Source organism: Macaca thibetana, chromosome 17 (assembly GCF_024542745.1).
Source record: "Macaca thibetana thibetana isolate TM-01 chromosome 17, ASM2454274v1, whole genome shotgun sequence".
Classification (NCBI taxonomy): domain Eukaryota; kingdom Metazoa; phylum Chordata; class Mammalia; order Primates; family Cercopithecidae; genus Macaca; species Macaca thibetana.
This window is the reverse complement of record NC_065594.1, coordinates 92,036,567-92,056,028: the sequence shown is the minus strand read 5'-3', so window position 1 is coordinate 92,056,028 and position 19,462 is coordinate 92,036,567. Positions and strand designations below refer to the sequence as shown.

At 49.7% G+C, this 19,462-nt stretch overlaps 2 protein-coding genes across 9 annotated transcripts in view; both read right to left on the bottom strand.

The window, feature by feature from the left end:
* The window catches only part of ATP11A (ATPase phospholipid transporting 11A), a 186,010-nt gene extending 182,327 nt beyond the window's left edge, over positions 1-3,683 (bottom strand). For 7 of the 8 annotated variants that reach the window (XM_050766701.1, XM_050766704.1, XM_050766707.1 and 4 more), the window contains exon 1: positions 3,563-3,671. In XM_050766701.1, the coding sequence (XP_050622658.1) occupies positions 3,563-3,601 (39 nt within the window). In that variant the 5' untranslated portion in view covers positions 3,602-3,671. Of the gene's footprint in view, positions 1-3,562 lie in introns of all 8 variants that reach the window. The other variant, XM_050766700.1, reaches the window with a different exon arrangement.
* Positions 3,684-10,508: 6,825 nt separating this feature from the next.
* On the bottom strand, positions 10,509-13,472 carry LOC126940289 (putative protein ATP11AUN). Its single transcript, XM_050766027.1, has 2 exons — positions 13,289-13,472; positions 10,509-10,615 (listed from the first exon to the last, which is right to left on the bottom strand). Exons 1-2 carry the CDS (start codon positions 13,470-13,472, stop codon positions 10,509-10,511), a joined length of 291 nt encoding a protein of 96 aa, XP_050621984.1.
* Positions 13,473-19,462: the final 5,990 nt, after the last annotated feature.

Here is a 19,462-nt window from a genome sequence, read left to right as displayed (position 1 = left end):
CGGCCTAAAAGTGCTTTTAAAGCGTTACATCGGCCGGGCGCGGTGGCTCACGCCTGTAATCCCAGCACTTTGGGAGGCTGAGGCGGGCAGATCACAAGGTCAGGAGTTCGAGACCAGCCTGGCCAATATGGTGAAACCCCTTCTCCACTAAAAATACAAAAATTAACCGGGAGTGATGGCGGACGCCTGTAGTCCCAGCTACTCGGGAGGCTGAGGCAGGAGAATCGCTTGAACCTGGAAGGTGGAGGTTGTGGTGAGCCGAGATCGGGCCACTGCACTCCAGCCTGGGAGACAGAGCGAGACTCCATCTCAAAAAAATAAATAAATAAATAAATAAATAAAAAATAAAGTGTTACATCATGGAGGTCAAACTACCTCACGGCACAGGCACTACCCCATGACTCACATGCTACCCCACAGCACATACACTACTCCACAGTACATACGCCACTCCACGGCACACACATTACCCCACGGCTCCCACAGCACATACACCACCCCATGGAATATACACTACCCCACAGCACAAACACTACTCCACAATATGTACGCTACTCCATGGCACACATGGCACATACACCACTCCCGGCACACAGGCTCTCTCCCCACCCCCACGCCCCCCACAGCACCTACACCACCCCATAGTGCATACACCACCCCACGGCACATACACCACCCCACGGCACCACACGCTCTCCCCTGCGCCCCCCACGCACGTACATCACCCCATGGAGCATACAGCACCCCATACACACAAGCACCTCCTTATAGTATACAAACATGGCCCCATTTACAAATACAAAATATCTCTGCATGACTCCTGTCCATCCAAACACCCAAACAACTAGTAACCCACAGGGTGGAGTACTCTGGCCTAATCGTTCATCTGTTCTCTCACTCATTTGCCTCTGCTATCTCTCTGGAGTTAACCCACAATAAAATGCCTACAGCAATGTTTTCCAAGGACTTCTTTATCTTTTAGCCACCCTCACACATCAGAAGGAGCTGGAAAGCTTTCTTAGTCCCAGGAATTGACTATGTGAACACCAAGAGGGAGCAGGGTCTGTTTATCTATCCTTTTTTATAAAGTAAGTCACGTAAGGAAACCATGAGGAAATATGAGTATTCAATCCCAGACTCCTTTTTCTGTAGCAAAAGGAAATATAATTTAGTCCCACATAGTGGACGATAACGAAATAACAAGAAAACAGATCATGACTGTTTCTGGAAAAAGTCGAATTAGTTTAATACCATAGACATGAACTTAAAATTATAGAGATGAATGGTTTTGTGTGTAAATATGGGTGAGGTAGCCAGACGAATACACTGCAAAAAACACATGCGGAATGAGAAAAACAGAAATAATACTATCCCACAACTTGTATTTCCAAGATGTTATCAAATAACGTACATGCTGGAAAAGTTCACTAAAGAATATTGACCCCTTAGATTAAGAGAAAATGTGATGCCACTGGCGTAATAATCCAACAAAAGAAAATTAAAAATGTAAGCTACGCCCTTATATAAATCTATATAACAGAAAACAGCTGAAGGCCTGGAGAAAGGAAGGGCGTCAAAGCATCAAAATTGGACGTCTGTCTGTCCCCCTCCCAGGATGAAGGGGTCAGGAACTGGCTGGGAAGGTGAGATTCTCCACAGGGTGGGCCGAGCTGGCCCATCCATCTCTCATTTCTATGGAAAGAGGCTGCACATTAGCACCACAATGTGACCCTCCTTTTTAACACTGAGTGTTAGAAGGGAACGGAATGAACTGGGAACACCGCGGGCACAGGTAAAGTGAATGTTAGTCCCTTCCCTCTTTCATTTCCCTCGGAGGAAACAAGGCAGGAAAATAAGTTATCTAGGGACCCACATTTCTAAGCGACACAACTGAGAACAGAAGCTTCCGCCCAATAAAGCACGTCTCTCACACAGCAGGTTACCCACAGTCACTGTGATTGGGTCTTCTATAACGTTACCACAGTGAAACACAGGTTTACCACTCACATTAGGATTTGAATTGGGGGCCGGAGCACCAGTGAAGGGGTAACACAAGGTTCCTGCAGCTAAGCCTTTCCAGATCTAGCATCGGAATCATCAGAATCACCAGGGGTGAGTTCTCTCCACTTAAGTAAAGCAGGCTGACCTTCCTAAGGCTTCCCCGACATCAGGAAACAATGTAAGGTGCACTCAAGTCCCCCTTGACTCTCCGAGGTTTTTGGTTAGTATATAAATCCGGGGGAAAGCATTGATCTGGCATCCTCCGCTGAAAAGAAACCTATCTTTGGCCAAGGTCTCCTATTTAAAGAAAGCTCATAAATATGAAAGGCTGCCTGAGGTAATTCCTATGCCGGGAAAGAACAAAGTTCCCATAATACTGCCCTCTCTAGTACCAAACCCGGTGCATGCGACTTCTCGAACCTGTGACTGACCACTGACCGCCAGCCTCTATGGAACAATGATGCTTCTTGTGCAAGACAGTGGCAGGAAACGCTGTGCTTGGGACAGTTTTCTTCCTCTTCTACACACACATATACACTTTTTTTTTTTTTAGACGGAGTCTCACTCTGTCACCCAGGTTGGAGTGCAGTGGCTCCATCTCGGCTCACTGCTGCAACCTCCGACTCCCGGGTTCAAGCGATTCTCCTGCCTCAGCCTCCTGAGTAGCTGGGATCACAGGCGTCCACCACCACGCCCGGCTAATTTTTGTATTTTTTAGTAGAGACGGAGTTTCACCATGTTGGTCAGGCTGGTCTCAAACTCCTAACCTCGTGATCCGCCCGCCTCGGCCTCCCAAAGTGCTGGGATTACAGGAGTGAGCCACCGCGCCCGGCCACACACCCCTTTTTACACCTAACGCCAGGGATTCCGGTTTCCCCTCCTCTGGTGTAAAACAAAATCAACTTTTCTCCTTCCGAGTCTTCCCTCCTGAGCTCTTCACTGGCTTATCACTGAAGGGGCAGATTCCGGAGGAACCCAAGAAGACCCGAACTTCTGATCTAATCGGTTACTTTAAGGTAAAAAATAAAAAGATTCCAACTCCGCTTCTGAATCCCCCGGGGTGTTAAAGAACAAACACAGTTGCTAGCTCTTTCTGCAGAAGTGTAACGCTTCCTCCCAATCTCTTCATCTTCCCGCAGACACGGCTGCGCGGAAGCCGCATCTGAAGGTTCCTCCCCGGACCCGGGCCCCGGTGGGGTCGAAGTTGGCTCTCTCCGGGCGCCCGGTCCGCCGGGACGGCTCGAACCCCAGCCAGTCTCTCCGAGGAACCCCCAGGGCGCTGCGGGCGGGAAGGGGGCGCGAGGCGGCCGCGGCAGGAGAGCAGGTGGCGGCCTCAGGCGGGGGCCGTGCGCTGTGCCCACCTAGACCCCGTCGGAAGCCCCAGGGTCTCAACTCCGAGGCCCCTCCCCAGCATCCCGCCTGGCCCCGGGGGCGGTCAGCGTCCCAGACATGGGAGCCCTCCCAGGATCCCGGGGCTGGACCGGCCACAGGGTCGGGGCTGCGGGGCCGCCCCGCGTCTGTCTGGTACCCGGGTCCCCCAGCCCGCGCCGGGAGCACTCACGTATCTGTGCACGAGCGTCCGCACGAGGCTGCAGTCCATGGCTCCTCCGGCCGCTCCCGCTCCGCTGCTCAGCGCCCCCGCGCCCGGCTCGGCGCGCCCATGGGCTCCGGGGTCCGAGTGCGGCCGCGCCCCCTGCTCCGGTCACGGCCTGGGCGCGCCGGGCGGTGCAGGGGGCGGCCGCGGCCCCTCCGCGCTCATGCCCGGCCCGGCCGGCGAATGCTGGGTCCGCGGCCCCGCGCGTCGGCGGCTGCTCCGCGGGCGGCAAGGCTGCTGCTCGGGGCCGCGCGCGAGCTCTGGCGCCTTCTCTCTCCCCGTCGGTCCGCCCGCTGGGTTGGGCTCGACTGAGGCACTCCGGCCGCAGCGGAGCCTGCGCTCTCCTCCTCCCGAGTCTCCTCCTCCCCGGCCCGCCGCCCTCTGGAGCCTCCGGGCCCCGCTGGCTCCTGCCCCTGCTCCCGGCGCGCACGTCACCGGCGCGAGTGAGCATGCGCCCCGCGGCCGCAGCCCCCGCCCGCCCCGCGCCCACACCCGCGCTCGCACCCGCGCGCCAGCCCTGCCCCCTCACGCCTCGGCCCGGGCCCCTCAGACCCTGGGGGCAGAGGGCAGAGGTCAGAGGCCGCGGGGAGGAACCCCTGTTGCTTCCGCCTCCCGGGGCGCAGGCGCGGGGCGCGGCGGGAAAGGGGCTCGGCACTGGGGGAACCCGGAGTCTCGGCCAGGGTACCAGGGCTTCCTTCCCGGGTTCCTGCGGGAAAACTTTTCTCCTCCTCCCGGAAGCCTCGATGGGGCAGTGAGATCGCGGGGCGAGGTGGAAGTGTGGGAGGGGGCGCGGGGAGAGAGCGGGAGTCCGGCCGGGTGGGAGATCTGAGCCGAGGCTGGGTTTCGCCCCGGAACGTGGCGCCGCCGACCCGCCGGCTTTTCCTGCTCTGCAGGTGGCTGCCCCGGTTCCGAAACCCGGTGGCTCCCAGGGCCCGGCCTCTGGCCCTCTGGCCCCGAAGCTGCGACAGCGGAAGACACTTAGGTGGCCTGAGGGGTTGGTGAACCACAGAGGAGTTCAGCTTCGCCTGGTCTCCAGCTCCCCGTGGCGTGTCCTTCATGCTGCTGGCTTTGAACTGGGCTGAGGAGTATTTGCCACACAAACACTACCATTTGCATCCCAGAGAATGCCTCTCTTTTCTCTAGGGTGACCTGGCCCGGGGAACAAGCACTTTGTTCTCTAAATCCACCCAGCCTTGACTTAATTGAGATACTTGGTTTCCAACTTCCTGTCTTACTGCCATAGATAATCACTGATGAAACCAAACAGACAACACCTTTTGGTGGCCTGTGGAGAACGCTGCCCCGTCTGGGTCTTAGGAACGCAGTTGAATATGAATGTTCTCCCGAGTGCTTGCGGAAAAGAAATGGTGTTAGCCACCTTTTAGACGAATAGAAATGAGTACTAGTGAACAGTAATCGTAGTGACTGAACAGTAAACGGCTCCCACTTCTTGTCCAAATCACCGATTCTCCATTTTCCAGCCCGTCCTGCTGCAGCCTGCCCTGAGCTCCGGAAGCTGGTGGTGCCCCTCAGTGGATCTTCACCCACAGGAGCACCTGCTGCAGACCAGGTAGGAGAGAGGCAGGGGCCTGCTCCCCTCTCCTTCCCGCCTGCCCCTACATCCTCCAGTGTTGGTTTACCTCTGCGGCCAAGATTCTTCTTCCCGGGTGCCCGTTCCATTGCATAACTCCTCCAGGCTCTACGAACAGAACTTATCGCCTCCCCCGAGCCTCTTAGGGTGAAACATGTTGTCGGTCTGCCACTGTTTCTGGTCCCTAAATAGCAGCACCCTTTTGAAGGGTCCTTGAACCATGACCTCACCGCAACAAACAGTCCCTTCATCAAACTCCCTTCCAAATCCCCTCCTAAGAACACCTTCATTTTCCTGCAAGAACTCTGACTGCTGGAGCCGGATTTTGACTAAGCTTCTACCTTGTAAACTGTGACTGTGGGATTGGGGTGGAGGCGCAAACAGAGGTTGTATAAGGCACTGTATCAAGGCTGCCTGCCTGTCAGGAGTGTCTGCTTTATTCAGTGGTAAATGCGAATTATTTTTCATTCTGTAGCGAATACTACAGGGCAGCAGCCATGCCCTCTTTATCCTTGCTGGCTCAGGTATCCACCCTCTGTGTGGCTGAGGGTAAACTGTGTCTCTTTTGAGAAAATCTTGGTAGCTCCATTGTCTCTTTCCAACGATTGGCTTCAAACAAGCTCAAGTCAATGAGTCCCAACAGGAAGCCTGCTGGGGGTTGTCTGGTCAAGGTTTTCTCACTCCTACAGGAACATAAACAGGAAATGCTCCTTTTTCCCTGGCGGATGTTGCGTTCCCTGTCTGGATGCAATGCCTGGTGCTCCACAGCCCTTTGCACCCACGAGAGAAGGTGGCCGGAAGAGCATCTTCACTCTGGCCACCTGGGAAGATGAGAAGAGCAGGAGTCCTCGGCACAATCAGACAATTCACCAAAACCCTGCTGCCCTCACCTGGAATTTCCTGCTATGAGAGATGTCTTCATTTAAACCACATGAGCTGGATTTTCTAACACATGTCAGCATCTTCGTGGTAAATCTAAGGAAAAAAAAATCAGAACTATTAAAAAACAAAGTCCAACTCACCCCGTGCTATGGTTTGAAAGTGTCCTCCCAAATTCACATGTAGAAATCTAATCCCAAATACCTAATCACTAATCCCAAATATCAAGAGGTGGGGGCCTTGGGAGGTGATTAGGAATGGGATTAGTGCCCTTTAAAACAGGTTTTTGGGAGCCTGCTTGCCCTTTCTGCCATATGAAGACGCTTAGAAGAGGCCTTCTATGAGGGAGAGAACTTTTCTCAGATGCCAGATCTGCTGGGACCTTGATCTTGGATTTCTCAGCCTTCAGAACTGTGGGAAGCAAACTTCTGTGTGTATGAATAGCCATCTAAAGGATTTTGTTACAGCAGCCTGAGCAGACTAAGACACCCTGTGAGTCAGTTATTTTTGGCTGTGTCATGAGTGACCGCGAGTGCAGGAGCTGAAACAACAGTGAGTGGGTTACCATCTCTCGGGACCCTGTGGAATTGGCGACATGGTGCTTCTGCTCCACCTGGTGTTGGCTGGGATTCTCCTGCAGCTGCATTCTTCTAGGGGCTCAGCTGGGGCTGGAAGGTTCCTGTGGCTCTAATCACATAGCTGGGATCTTAGCTGGGGTGGTAAAACATTGGGGACAGGCCGGCCTTGCTGTCTGTCTCTCTGGCTTCTCATCATTCAGTGGTCTAGCCTGAGTGTTTACATGGCAGCCCAGGAGGGTCAGTGTGGACACTATACAGCCTGTAAGGCCTGGCTTTGGAAGTCCGAGAATATGACTTCTACCTTGTTCTGTTGGTGAATATAAATTCCAAGTCCACTAGATTCAAGAGATAAGGACATAGATTTCACTTCTTAATGGGAGGATCCCATGTACAACAGGGATCCTTATGAGGGATTATGAGAACTCCTCCTAATCCTTATGAGGGATTATCATACAGGGAATTTATGGGGGATTATCTTTGGAAATAATCTACCATAGACTGACTAAATGATAATGTAATGTGTTGGTGCCCATCACAGTGACTTCAAAAGTGAAATGACTGCCAAAAACTCTACGGCCTCCAAGTTTCTTCCTTCACATCCAAGCAAGAGAGACTTCACAGTGATGGACCAGCTAAGTCATGTGCCCACTCCTGGCCAGTCCATCACGTGGGTAGCAGAGTCCCTGAGATGATCGGCTTAGGCCCGAGGTCAGTGCACATCACCAAACTAGTAAGTGTCCAAGGTGAATGAAATTGTCTTAGCCTCAGGTAACCAGGACCTACCCCTGACCCACTACCAGCACAGCTGCTTCACAGTGCTGGAGGGATGGAATGAATGAGGAGGAGGTAACAGTTAGGAGGCCAACCCCAAGACTTGAAATTGTGGGTTTGCAAATGGGTGCTTCAGGCGACACCCTGGCCACACCCTCACCTGGTACACACAGACTCATAAACACCCATCTTCCGTTCCTCCCTCCGCCTTTCTTTCCAAAGAAATCTTGGATTCATTGGCCCTTAAGTGAAAAAAACTGGAGGGAAATAAGGGCGTGGGGGCAAAAAAATGAGGTCTTCCTGTAAAGACAGTTCAAAAGAATTATTGCACCGAGACCCGAAACGACAAACCTAAAGCCAGAGCTGATTGCTGTAGACACAGAACCAGGAAGTGTGAATTTTTAATGGGTGTCATTTTGGTGCTAGAAAGAGCTGTTACCTGAAGGTAGTGACTCAAGCCGGGCCTCCGAGGGCAAACAGCCTTGCTCCTCCAAGTTATTGTCCCATGCTGTCCACGCGTCTCTTGAGTTGCTATCCCCACAGGTCCAGAATTACGTAGGTGACCATCTCCCCAGGGATTGGTCCTAAAGTTCTTTTTTTTTTTTTTTTTTTTGAGACAGAGCGAGACTCTGGAGAGCAATGGTGCAATCTCAGCTCAATGCAACCTCCGCTCCCCAGGTTCAGGGGATTCTACTGCCTCAGCCTCCCCAGTAGCTGGGATTACAGGCACCCACCACCACACCTGGCTAATTTTTGTATTTTTGATAGAGATGGGGTTTTGCCATGTTGCCCAGGCTGATCTTGAACTCCTGACCTCAGGTGATCCACCTGCCTCGGCCTCCCAAAGTGCTGGGATTACAGGCGTGAGCCACCACGCCCAGCCCCTAGAGTTCTTCAATGGCAGAAACTTCACTTTCTGCCCCTCCACAGGCCGTTCTCTAACCTCCCTGGTCCCTTGTTCTGGAATCTTCTGCCCCACCCCGTGTTTGGCCCCCTCTTAGTCACTCTCAGATGCCATCTCTCCCTACACCTGCCTGGGTTCCGGCTTGGTTATCATTAATCACTCCCCCCTTAGCATTCCTAATGGCACCACTTAGTAAAGCTTAGTTATTTTTCCACAGCAGTATTTCTAAACCCTGGTTATAGATTAAACTCACTTAGGGAATTTTTTTTAACCAATAGCACTTCCCCAGGCTGGGCATGGTGGCTCACAACTGTACTTCCAGCACTTTGAGAGGCCAAGGTGGGACGATTAGGCAACCTAGCAAGACCCCATCTCTACAAAAAAACACACAAAAAATAAAATTAGCTGGGTATGGTGGCCCACACCTGTAGTCCCAGCTACTCAGGAAGCTGAGGTAGGAGGATTGCTTGAGCCCAAGAGGCTGAGGCTGCAATGAGTTCTGATCATGCCACTGTACTGCAGCCTGGGTGACAGAGTGAGACTGTCTCAAATAATACTATTAATAAAATAGTACTTCCCCAGGCAGTGTTTCTCCCAGACACTTTGACTCAGTTGGTTTGGAGTGGGATCCAAGCTTTTGTAAAAAGCTCCCAGCGTAGCAGGTTTCAGACTTATTCATCTAAATGTCTGTCTCCCACCTGAATGTGAACCGGTTGGATGATCAGTTACCATCAGTTATCGGTCTTTCTCTCCTTAGGCATAGCGTGGTGCTCAACAGATGCTAAAAGAATTAGTTATACATAAACTGCTATTTTAGCCGATGAGCGTTAACAGAATAAAGGAAGAGCGTAAGGCGTGAGCACTCGCAGAGTGAAAAGTGCCCCGGGCAAGGCCATCCATCCCGCATGACTCCTGTCCCTGTGAAGGAGAGCTGTGGAGAGTGAGGTCCTGCTCAAAAGCCCCCGAGATCATCTGCCATGCTCTGCCAGGTCAATTGTCCTGGAACGTGACGTAGAACATTGTCTCCTGTTCCAGGAAAGGGCCACATATGCAACACGGCCCCCAAATGCCGAAGGAGCCGAGAAACCAAGGAATAAGCCAGATCAATCACATTTGTTAGTAAAGGGTGTTTTATTGGGGGATTTACAGACAGAAGCATGGTCTTGGGTGGCTGGAGGATAGGTAGGTCTCTGTACCTGTCACCCCAGACCCAGGGCTTCTGTGCCCTGGGGAAGAGGTGTAAGTGCTCTTTGCAAGACAATTAAAGGCAGCCCTTCAGAACAGGCAGAGTGGTAGGTGTGTCATGGCCCATAATCTGTGTAATCACATCTAGGCTGACATGTTCACACACTAGGGACAGGAAATCACATAGGAATTGGGAGGCGCTCAGGAGACTGGCGCTGGTCTGAAGTCAGCATGGTGGATCAGCACCCAAGATGGAGTTGCCACTGACTGGACCCACATCTCCCCGGGCCCAGGAGGAGTTTGCGGGGCAGGGCCTCTGATTATTTTTGAAAATCTAGTTTAATTTGGTCATTACATTGGTGTCAAAAATGGAATACATTAAATTTCATTGTACTTCTTAATAAAAAATGAATAGCATGAGTGCCAATCTCAAAGCATAACAACATTTAATCTTCCACACAATGCTGGTGTGAGCTCTGCCATGAAAACTTGCACCGCATCCCGGGATTCCAGGATGTGCCTGGGTTTAGCTGTCAGGGGATCTCCTATTTGTCACTTTCACACCCATCCTGAGACGCCATGCTTCTTGAATTCTGCACCTTTGAGACTTTTGTCTCCTCTGTCACTTGAAGTCTTTTTCTTAAAGTTTCTTCCTTCAGGTGTTCAGATGCAGGTCAGGAGCGAGACTGGATGAGCGTGGTCTCCAGGTCTTTTCTCCTCAACAATGAGCGATCATCGGCTCCGTTTCACGCCTAACAATGGGTAATCGTGCAAAGTGGTTGCTTGTCCCAAAGCGAGCCTAATCAGGATTAATTTTGCTTCTCAATATCCCATTTACTTTTTATTTCTCAGTGAGAATACAGGAAAGGAAAGTATGCTAAGAATTCTTTTCTTATTTATTTTGTACACTCCCTTCTGCTTTGTTCTATTTCTCTAAAGGATCAGCGATTTTAATTCCAGTTTTCTTCCAGAAAAAAACAACTAAGTTCCTCGTAGTTCTTAAAATTACCAATAAAGTAGTGAAAGCAATTTGTTGGAATCCTTTGTCTGAGCAGTAACTTTAACATAGACTATTACAGCTCCTCTCCAACAAAGTAAAGATGATAGGGTATCTGAAATAAGAGGTGGATGATAATTAGAAATTTAGCATTAGTCAAAGTAATTTGCACCTTTGCTCAAGCAAGTTGCTTGAATATTACATAACATCACTTTAATGAATGTTCAACTTATGAAAACCAAACTTTTTACTTTTAAAGGTAAAACTAAACTGTTTACTTTCTAGAAAACTGAAAACTCACCCCTTTAGTCTTGCTGTGTCCCCAGGCTGGAGGGCAATGATGCGGTCTCGGCTCCTTGCAACCTCTGCCTCCCAGGTTCAAGCAGTTCTCCTGCCTCAGCCTCTTGACTAGCTGGGATTATAGGCGCCCGCCTCCACACCTGGCTAATTTTTGTATTTTTAGTAGAGACAGGGTTTCACCATGTTGGCCAGGCTGATCTCGAATTCCTGACCTCATGATCCGCCCACCTCAGCCTCCCAAAGTGCTGGGATTACAGGCGTGAGGCACCGCACCCGGCCACCCCTTCACTTTTTCAAACAGAAAGTTAAAATGGTTTCTCTTAAAATATTTTTCAGCTATTGTAACTTATAAGAATACTTAAATATTCTTAGACAACTGGAAATTAGCTCAGTCTGCTCAAAAAGCCAAATAAGTGTGTAAAAAATGTAATGGTTTTGTATGCTACTAAGTGAAGCCAGCCTAAAGGGGCAAATACTGTAAGATTCCACTGATATGAGGTCCCCAGAAAGGTAAAATCCATAGAGACAGAAAGTATGATAGAATGGGGCTAGAAGCCCCTTGACAGGGGCTGGGGTAAGGGAGGATTGGACAGTAAGTATTTAATGGGGACAGAGTTTCAGTTTGGGATGATATAAAAGTCCTGGAATGGATGGCAGTGCTTGTACCACAGTGTGAATGTCTGATACTTCATGCCACTGAACCGTGCACTTAAAATGGTTAAAAATTTAAAAAAGAAAAAGAAAAAAATAGTGTTTCCAGAACCAGAGATAACTTTTTATGTTAATATTCAATTATTCTGAGTTCCATTTCAGAAGACAGAGCTCATGAAGAAGAAAGCTCTTAAAAAAGAAAACCAGTCAGGCGTTCAAGACCAGCCTGATCAACATAGTGAAACCATGTCTCTACTAAAAGTACAAATATATATATATACACATATATATACACACACACACATATATATATATACATATATATATATATTTTTTTTTTTTTTTAAGCCGGGTGTGGTAGCGTGTACCTGTAATCCCAGTTACTCAGGAGGCTGAGGCATGAGAATGTCTTGAACCTGAGAGGCAGAGGTTTCAGTGAGCCAAGATCGCCCCACTGCACTCCGGCCTGGGCGACAGAGCGAGACTCCGTCTCAAAAAAAAAAAAACACACACAGCCAGGCGTGGTAGCTCACATCTGAAATCCCAGCGCTTTGCAAGGCCAAGGCAGGCAGATCACTTGAGCCCAGGAATTTGAAACCAGCCTCGGCAGCATAGGAAGACCCTGGTCTCTACAAAAAATAAAAAATTAGCTGGACATGTTGGCTCACACCTGTGGTGCCCGCTACGCAACAGGCTGAGGTGGGAGGATCACCTGAGCCCAGAAGGTTGAGGCTGCAGTGAGCTGTGATCGTGCCACTGCACTCCAGCCTGGGCTACAGAGCAAGACCCTGTCTCAACAACAAAAACAAAACAACATCGATGAGACCAGTTTCTGCCTTAGTGACACACGTGAAGAAAAACTCTGATGCCGCCGTGGCTGTGTTGGCAGCTCACAACGTCACCACGTTGAATGTCGTCATACAGGCTGCACCAGTGCATGCTTCAGCTTGGATCACTTTAAGGAGGAGATGGAAGCTGAGGCTGGAGACCTGGCCATGTGCCAGGAATCTCACACGCACCCCTGTGTACTTCTGTAAACGGACGGCAGCACGAGTGCGGGGCTCCACTGCTCCGGTTTTTCTGATGAGGAAACCTAAGTCTAAAATCCCACTACTTGAAGACGGTGAAGGCAGGAATCATCCCCGGGCCAGCTAGATCCCAAGGCCACCACAGGCTTGTGGCTGGATCATCTGTCTCCTAATCACGGCCATTCCCAGCCCCATCCCTGCAGTCTGCTGGCCTGACCCACCGCAGGACAGCTGGAACCCACAGTGGGTGTCGTTGGTCTCTGGCACACACCTGCTTCTCCCTCACTCCCCCACTTCCCCCCCCAAGGCCCATCTTGCTAAGGTGGAATGAAGGAATTGAAAACACCGGCTCTGCAGGCAGGGGCGGGCACGGTGCATCCTGCAGCAATGCCTTAGCCTGCCGAGGCCCCTCCTTGCCTGTCTGTGAACTGGGCACAATCACGCCACCTCCTTTTTGGATCCACAGAAAACGACTTTGCCTGAGGCCAGGCACTAGAGGCCACCTTCCCCAAGCACACTCCTCTCACCCGTCCTGCTGGGTCTCCCTGATTTTCCCTGCCTCGTCCAGGGTCCAGGTCCACCTCTTCCTCCAGCTGGAGGGAAGATGGTCTGGTAGGCGTGGTTAGTATCAAGGAGCAGAGAGACCCCAGCTGAATGACAGAATCTGTATAAAGTGGCCGGCAGGCTGCCCAGTGCACAGTCTGCTCAGCAAGGGTTTTTCCTTTCTGCTTGGTCCCCGCCGTCGGATGCACAGAACCCGTATTCTCCTGGTCGCTGCAGTCCAGCGGCAGGTTCCTGATAGCTCACACCCCCGCTGAGGTTCCACGCAGCTCGGATCAGCGGCTCATCACAGGGTGCATCACAGGGCCCTCCCTCCAGACCTGCTGGGTCCATCTTCAGGAAAGAGGCCCAGGCACGTGTATCTTTCAGAGGCTGACACCCTGGGTAAGAGTCTCTGCGTTGAGCAACCCAGGACGCCTCTGGTGAGTTCATCCTAACAAGGTCCCGGGATGCACGGATATTCAGGACCACCTGGAGATAGGCCTCAAACCTGGGTTCAGCTCTCAGACCACTCGAGACTGCTGCAGGAGGCTCTCATCTTCTTTGTAGATAATATTTCAATGGGTCAGAAATAACCTTCTGATTGGGAATGGAAGAAGAAAGGTATCGAATGGTTGGTTTTATTCTGTGTAATCCTACAGGGGTACACCAAGAGTTTATTTTCTGTGTTACAATGAAACTTTGTAAAAACTTTAATGTTAGCCAAAGAAATGCATTTGCCTTTTTTTTTTTTTTTTTTTTATTTATTGGAGTCTCGCTGTGTCGCTCGGGCTAGAATGCAGTGGCATGATCTCGGCTCACTGCAATCTCCACTTCCTGGGTTTAAGTGATTCTCCTGCTTCAGCCTCCCGAGTAGCTGGGATTACAGGCATGCACCACCACACCCGGTAATGTTGTGTTTTCAGTAGAGACAGGGCTTCACCATGTTGTCAGGCTGGTCTCGAACTCCCGACCTCAGGTGATCCACACGCCTTGGCCTCTCAAAGTGCTGGGATTACAGGCATGAGCCACGTGGCCGGCCACATTTGCATAGTTTTAAAAGAAAATAGCGCTACCCAGCCAAGAATAACCCGATGTCCTTGCCATCGCCCACTCCAGAATCCCCTGCAGAGAATCACTCATAGCTCTTTGCTCCTCTACCTTTATTGTGTCCATATTTCCAAATCATATGCTTATAGCATAATTTTGAAAATGTCAACAGCACCAGTTACATGGGAAGATAAATATTTAGCTCATTCGTGCTCCTACCTCTAACTCTCTCTACTGCATGTGTCCCCGCAGAGGCTACACGGGTCTCCATTCAATCCCTGCCTGTGATGGTAACAAGATTACGTGACTGCATGTCAGTGCGTGTGCTACATGCAACATGCCACCCCTGTGTTCATGCATTTTCACTGCATCTTCTTTCTTATACGACCTTTTTTCCTTGAAGATAATCATCGCCTCCCTCTTTCATTTTCTTAGCTTTCTTTTTTGAGACAGAGTCTCGCTTTGTTGCCCAGGCTGGAGTGCAGTGGCGCCATCTCAGCTCACTGCAACCTCTGCCTCCCTGGTTCAAGTGATTCTCCTGCCTCAGCCTCCTGAGTAGCTGGGATTACAGGGGCCCACCACCATGCCCAGCTAATTTTTGTATTTTTTGTAGAGACGGGGTTTCACCATGTTGGCCAGGTTGCTCTCGAACTCCTGACCTCAAGTGATCCTCCTGCCTCAGCCTCCCAAAGCGCTGGGATTACAGGCATGAGCCACTGTGCCCAGCCTCATTTCTTTAGCTTTCTGTATACTTTCTACTAGTTCACAGCCATACACTCATATTTGTCAGTGCCATTCTATATATATATATATTTTTTTTTTTTTTTTTTCTGGAGACATCCCTCCTGTCACCCTTTGGCATCCTGCCCCAATCTGATGGTGACTTTCTAAACTTGCTGCATACTTCTATACTCAGGCTGCACTTCACAGGTGCCAGGAATTCCCTCTACCTCTCTCATAAGCCCTTATTTTCTGCATTCCATGATGCCTTCCTCCTTGATTTATCTGTTTAATTTAGTGGAATGTATTCTGTAGTAGCTTCCTGGGAAAGGGTGCATGAAACATCAACAGTTAAAATATTTTTCTGATCTTATAGTGATGGATAATTTGGCTGGGTATGTTAGTCACAAGTAGGAAATATTTGTCTTCAAAATGTTCAAAGTGAAAGGTGGTGGTGGCATAGCGTTTAATCTTTCTAAATCCCAAAATTAAAACAGAGCAACTAGACAGCAAAACCAAAAACCTATGAATCACATTGACAACAAAATTACATAACAGAGTATCCCCATGAACCTTTGGATTGGGGGTGTGAGTACAAGTGGGTGTGTGAGGAGATGTAATAAGGGAGTCTTCAGAAGGATTAGACTTTCTGCATTTTACTAAATACAAAACTTTAAAACAGCAAAATGCATTATGAAGATTTCTTAAAATGATATTTTACATAGAGAATTTCACTTTAACTAAAATAACTTGTTTCAAACAGCAAGTAGGTTAAGTTTAAACCAGTACCTTTCCACTATAAACCATTTTCTGAAAATTTTCTCCTGTTCTTCAATTTGAAATATAAAGGAAAGGAGGCTTGCCAATTTTGGATAGAAACAATCAGTCTCTGGACTAGCTTAGCAGGAAGCTAAATTATCGTGCTTGGGTTAGTGTGACATCTCACATGAAAAGAAAATGCCTGGAGAGTCTCTGCAACCAGAGAGGCTACGGTGCTCCACTCCCTTCAATCTACTTTCAGAAGCCGTGAGAAAGGTTTTGGGCACACATCGTCAGCCAGAACCCAACACACTGAGCAAACCGTGCTGCAGTCTGTGTACCTGACGTGCCTCCAGCCTTTGAAGATAAAAATAAAAAGTCTTTTGCCCCCGACTAATCAAATCAAATTAAATTAAAATGTCATCAAGTTCCCTGTGCCCACTTTGAAATATTATTAATAACAACAGCATTTGCATTCATTTCTATCTTCAAGGCCTTTCCTGAACACCCATATTTTCCAGCTCTTCAAGGGGAGCAAAGGCTGAACGGGATGGGTGAAGTGATGGGAAGCAGAGAAGCAGGCCTGCTCATTGTGTGATGGGGGATGTGGGAGTGTCTGCGGGACACTGGCCGGAGCGTGTGTCTTTCACAGATGTAAGTGCGAGGGCGATTCTGAATGTGCTCTCAGGTTCGCAAGGCTCTTAATGAACCTCTTTATCACCTGTTTGGGCTCTGATTTTCCGTTGTTCAGAATTCCATATAAATTACAATGGAAAAAATTTTTTAAATTAACTCTTTTAGTTGTTGTTATTCCTGAGGACTCGGAACCGTGACTGATGCGAGGCTGGTGAGGCCGTGTGAGCCTCAGGTCAGTAGCGGGCAGGGCTCGGAACCTCTTGCCACTCCCTGAACCCTGGTGTGACCAGATGTCCCACTTTTCCCTTACGCTGACTTTCTCCGCCTCCCTCCCTCCCTCCCCACTTCCTTTCCTCCCGCCTGCTCCCACCCCTCCCAGTCTGCCCGTTTTCCTCCATTTATTGGCACTGGATGCCCACACCCAGGGCACACTAGGAAGCTGCTGAGGGCGAGCAGGCCTCATGACGATGTCATCAGATCAGGGCTTGCTTCAGAGGCAGGTGGGGAAGAGGAGGTACAAGATGTTCGTCTTGATCTCTGCTGTATGAGAATCGATACCACCAAGACTTCCTCAGCATAAAGAAAATGTCAATAGCTTTGTGGCTTTTGGACCCAAATGAGTATTAAGTGGCTGCTTATTTTTAAGGCTCATTGTTAAGGGACCATTTTTAAACCCTGTTGTTTGCTATAATACAATTATAAAATAATTTTACTTTTGTAAGCTTTACTGTAAAGAATCTGATCCTATTACCCAACTTAGGGTATATTAACTAGATTTGGTTGCTTTTTATAGCATGAAATACAAACTTCTCCAACTGGTCATCACAGTCTCTCATAATCTGGCCAACCTCTACATATTCATCCAGATTTCCTTCCTTTCTCAGCATTGCTGTCTCATCCCCCTGGAACATCTTCCACCTCATCCATCCTGTAGACTCAGCGCCACAGTGCTCCCCTCGTTCCTGAGCCGCTTCTGTCTCCGGGACTTCAGGAGACACAGTTCTGATAGGGCTCACAACATTCCCACCCCATGCTGGGGGGCTCCATTCAATCCCCTGTCCTCGGTGGGAACAGAGCCTGATGTCCCCCCCTTGATCAGGTTACATTCTCTTGTAAAGATGAAGGAATTCTTCAGCGGAATTAAGATCTCTAATCAGTCAACTTTGAGCTAGTCAAAGGCAAGGTTATCTTGGGTGGAACTGGATACCAGATAGGGAAAGTCAGAGAGAGTCGAGGCTGCAGAGATGTGCTCCTGTTGGCCTTGAGGGAGCAAACCGCCGTGCTTTCCGGGGAGCCACATGAGAGGGAGCAGAGGGGCCTCCAGTAACTGAGAGCAGGTCCCAGCGGGCAGCAGCAGGAAACAGGGGCCTCAGTCCCACAAGCACGAGGAACTGAATGCTGCCAACAGCCAATAAGCTTGGAAGGTGACCTTGACCTTCAGATGAGCACCTGGCCCAGCAGCACCTTGACTTCAGCCTTGTGAGGCCCCAGTCAGAGGACCCAGCTGGTCACATGCAGACTTTTGACCCATGGAAACAAAGATTGAGAAATGTGTATGGTTTTAAGCAGCTAAGCCTGGGATCATTTGCTGTACAGCAAAAAGAAACTAATACAGGGGCTGGGTGTGGTGGCTCATGCCTGTAATCCCAGCACTTTGGGAGGCCAAGGTGGGCAGATCACCGGAGCTCAGGAGTTGGAGACTAGCCTGGGCAACGTGGGGAAACATCTCTACTAAAAATACAAAAATTAGCTGGGCGTGGTGGTGGGTGCCTGTAATCCCAGCTACTGAGGCTGAGACAGGACAATCTCTTGAACCTGGGAGGCAGAGGTTGCAGTGAGCCGAGATCGCGTCACTGAACTCCAGCCTGAGTGACAGAGCAAGACTCTGTCTCAAAAAAGAGAAGGAAAGAAAGGAAAGAAGGAAGGAAGGAAGGAAGGAAGGAAAGAAGGGAAAGAAACTTCATCTCAAAAAGGAGAGAGAGAAAGAGAGAAAGGAAATAAAGAGAAAGAAAGAAGGAAACAAAGAAAAGAAAGAAAGAGAAAGAAAGAAAGACTCCATCTCAAAAAAAAAGAGATAAAGGAAAGAAAAAGAGAAAGAAAGAAAGAAAAAAGACTCCATCTCAAAAAAAAAAAAAAGAGAAAGACTCCATCTAAAAAAAAGAGAGAGAGAAACACAGACAGGTATCCTGTGGCACATGGTGTGGTCTTCCAGCGCTCTCTCTGCTAGAGAGAGTGCTAGAACTGTAATTTTTTGATGTTATGATGGTCTCTTGCACTGCTTTTGTGAATTCCTTCAGTGGAGGGACGTTCGTGTCGCCACCGTTGTTTGCAAAGCACCGTTTTTTGCAGCCCCCATGCTGGTTTGTGCTTCTGTTCTGTGAGCACTTGGCCTCCCAAAGTGCTGGGATTACAGACCCTGACAGTCATCCCTGTTGCAGATGTGAGCCTCCAGGCTGTGGGGCATTGGGACACATTTCTTGGTGTCTTCCATGCCCTCCCTGTTCACCCCAGCTGCTTCCCTAACACGTTAACTGTGTATCACGTTCCCTCTGCCTGTGGAGGTTGGCCTCAGGTTCCTCCTCTTGTTGGGGCCTGCTGGGGGATGTGGGATGGTTTCTGGGCCTCCAGCTTTCCCAGCTTTCTCAGCAGGCACCCATGCCGGCCTCTACAGCCTTGCTCTCCCTCCTGGAGGTGCCACTGTGCATGGCCTCGGACGGAGGATCCTTCCAACAGCCACTTGCCCCTTACTGCTTCAGGTGAGCGGCTATTCCTCATGCACCCCCTCTTTGGCACCTGATATGGGAGGGGACCATTTGGTGCAGAACGGGCAAGGTATGGTCTTTAACTACAAGGAATGTGAAGAGAGAGGCTCCTCTTTCTGTTCCCTGGGAGAGAAAGTGTGTGGTGTTGGACCAAAGCACACAGATATTAGTTATTCTTGGACCAGGGACCCAAAGGAACGTTTGCAGTTCAGACCCAGCCAGACTTGGCTGCAGCTCCCACCCCTCAACCTCTCCTGGTAATTTTCTGAGCCATTTCTAATCCTGGCTTTCTGGCCTCCTTCAATTCTGTGAGCCCCTGTATCCTTTCAGTTAATTACCTCTGACTCCTAAGATAGCATGATTCAGCCAGGTGCAGTAGCTCACACCTGTAATCCGAGCACTTTGGGAGGCCAAGATGGGCAGATCACCTGAGGTCAGGAGTTTGAGACCAGCCTGGCCAGCATGATGAAACCCCATCTCTACTAAAAATACAAAAATCAACTGGCATGGTGGCAG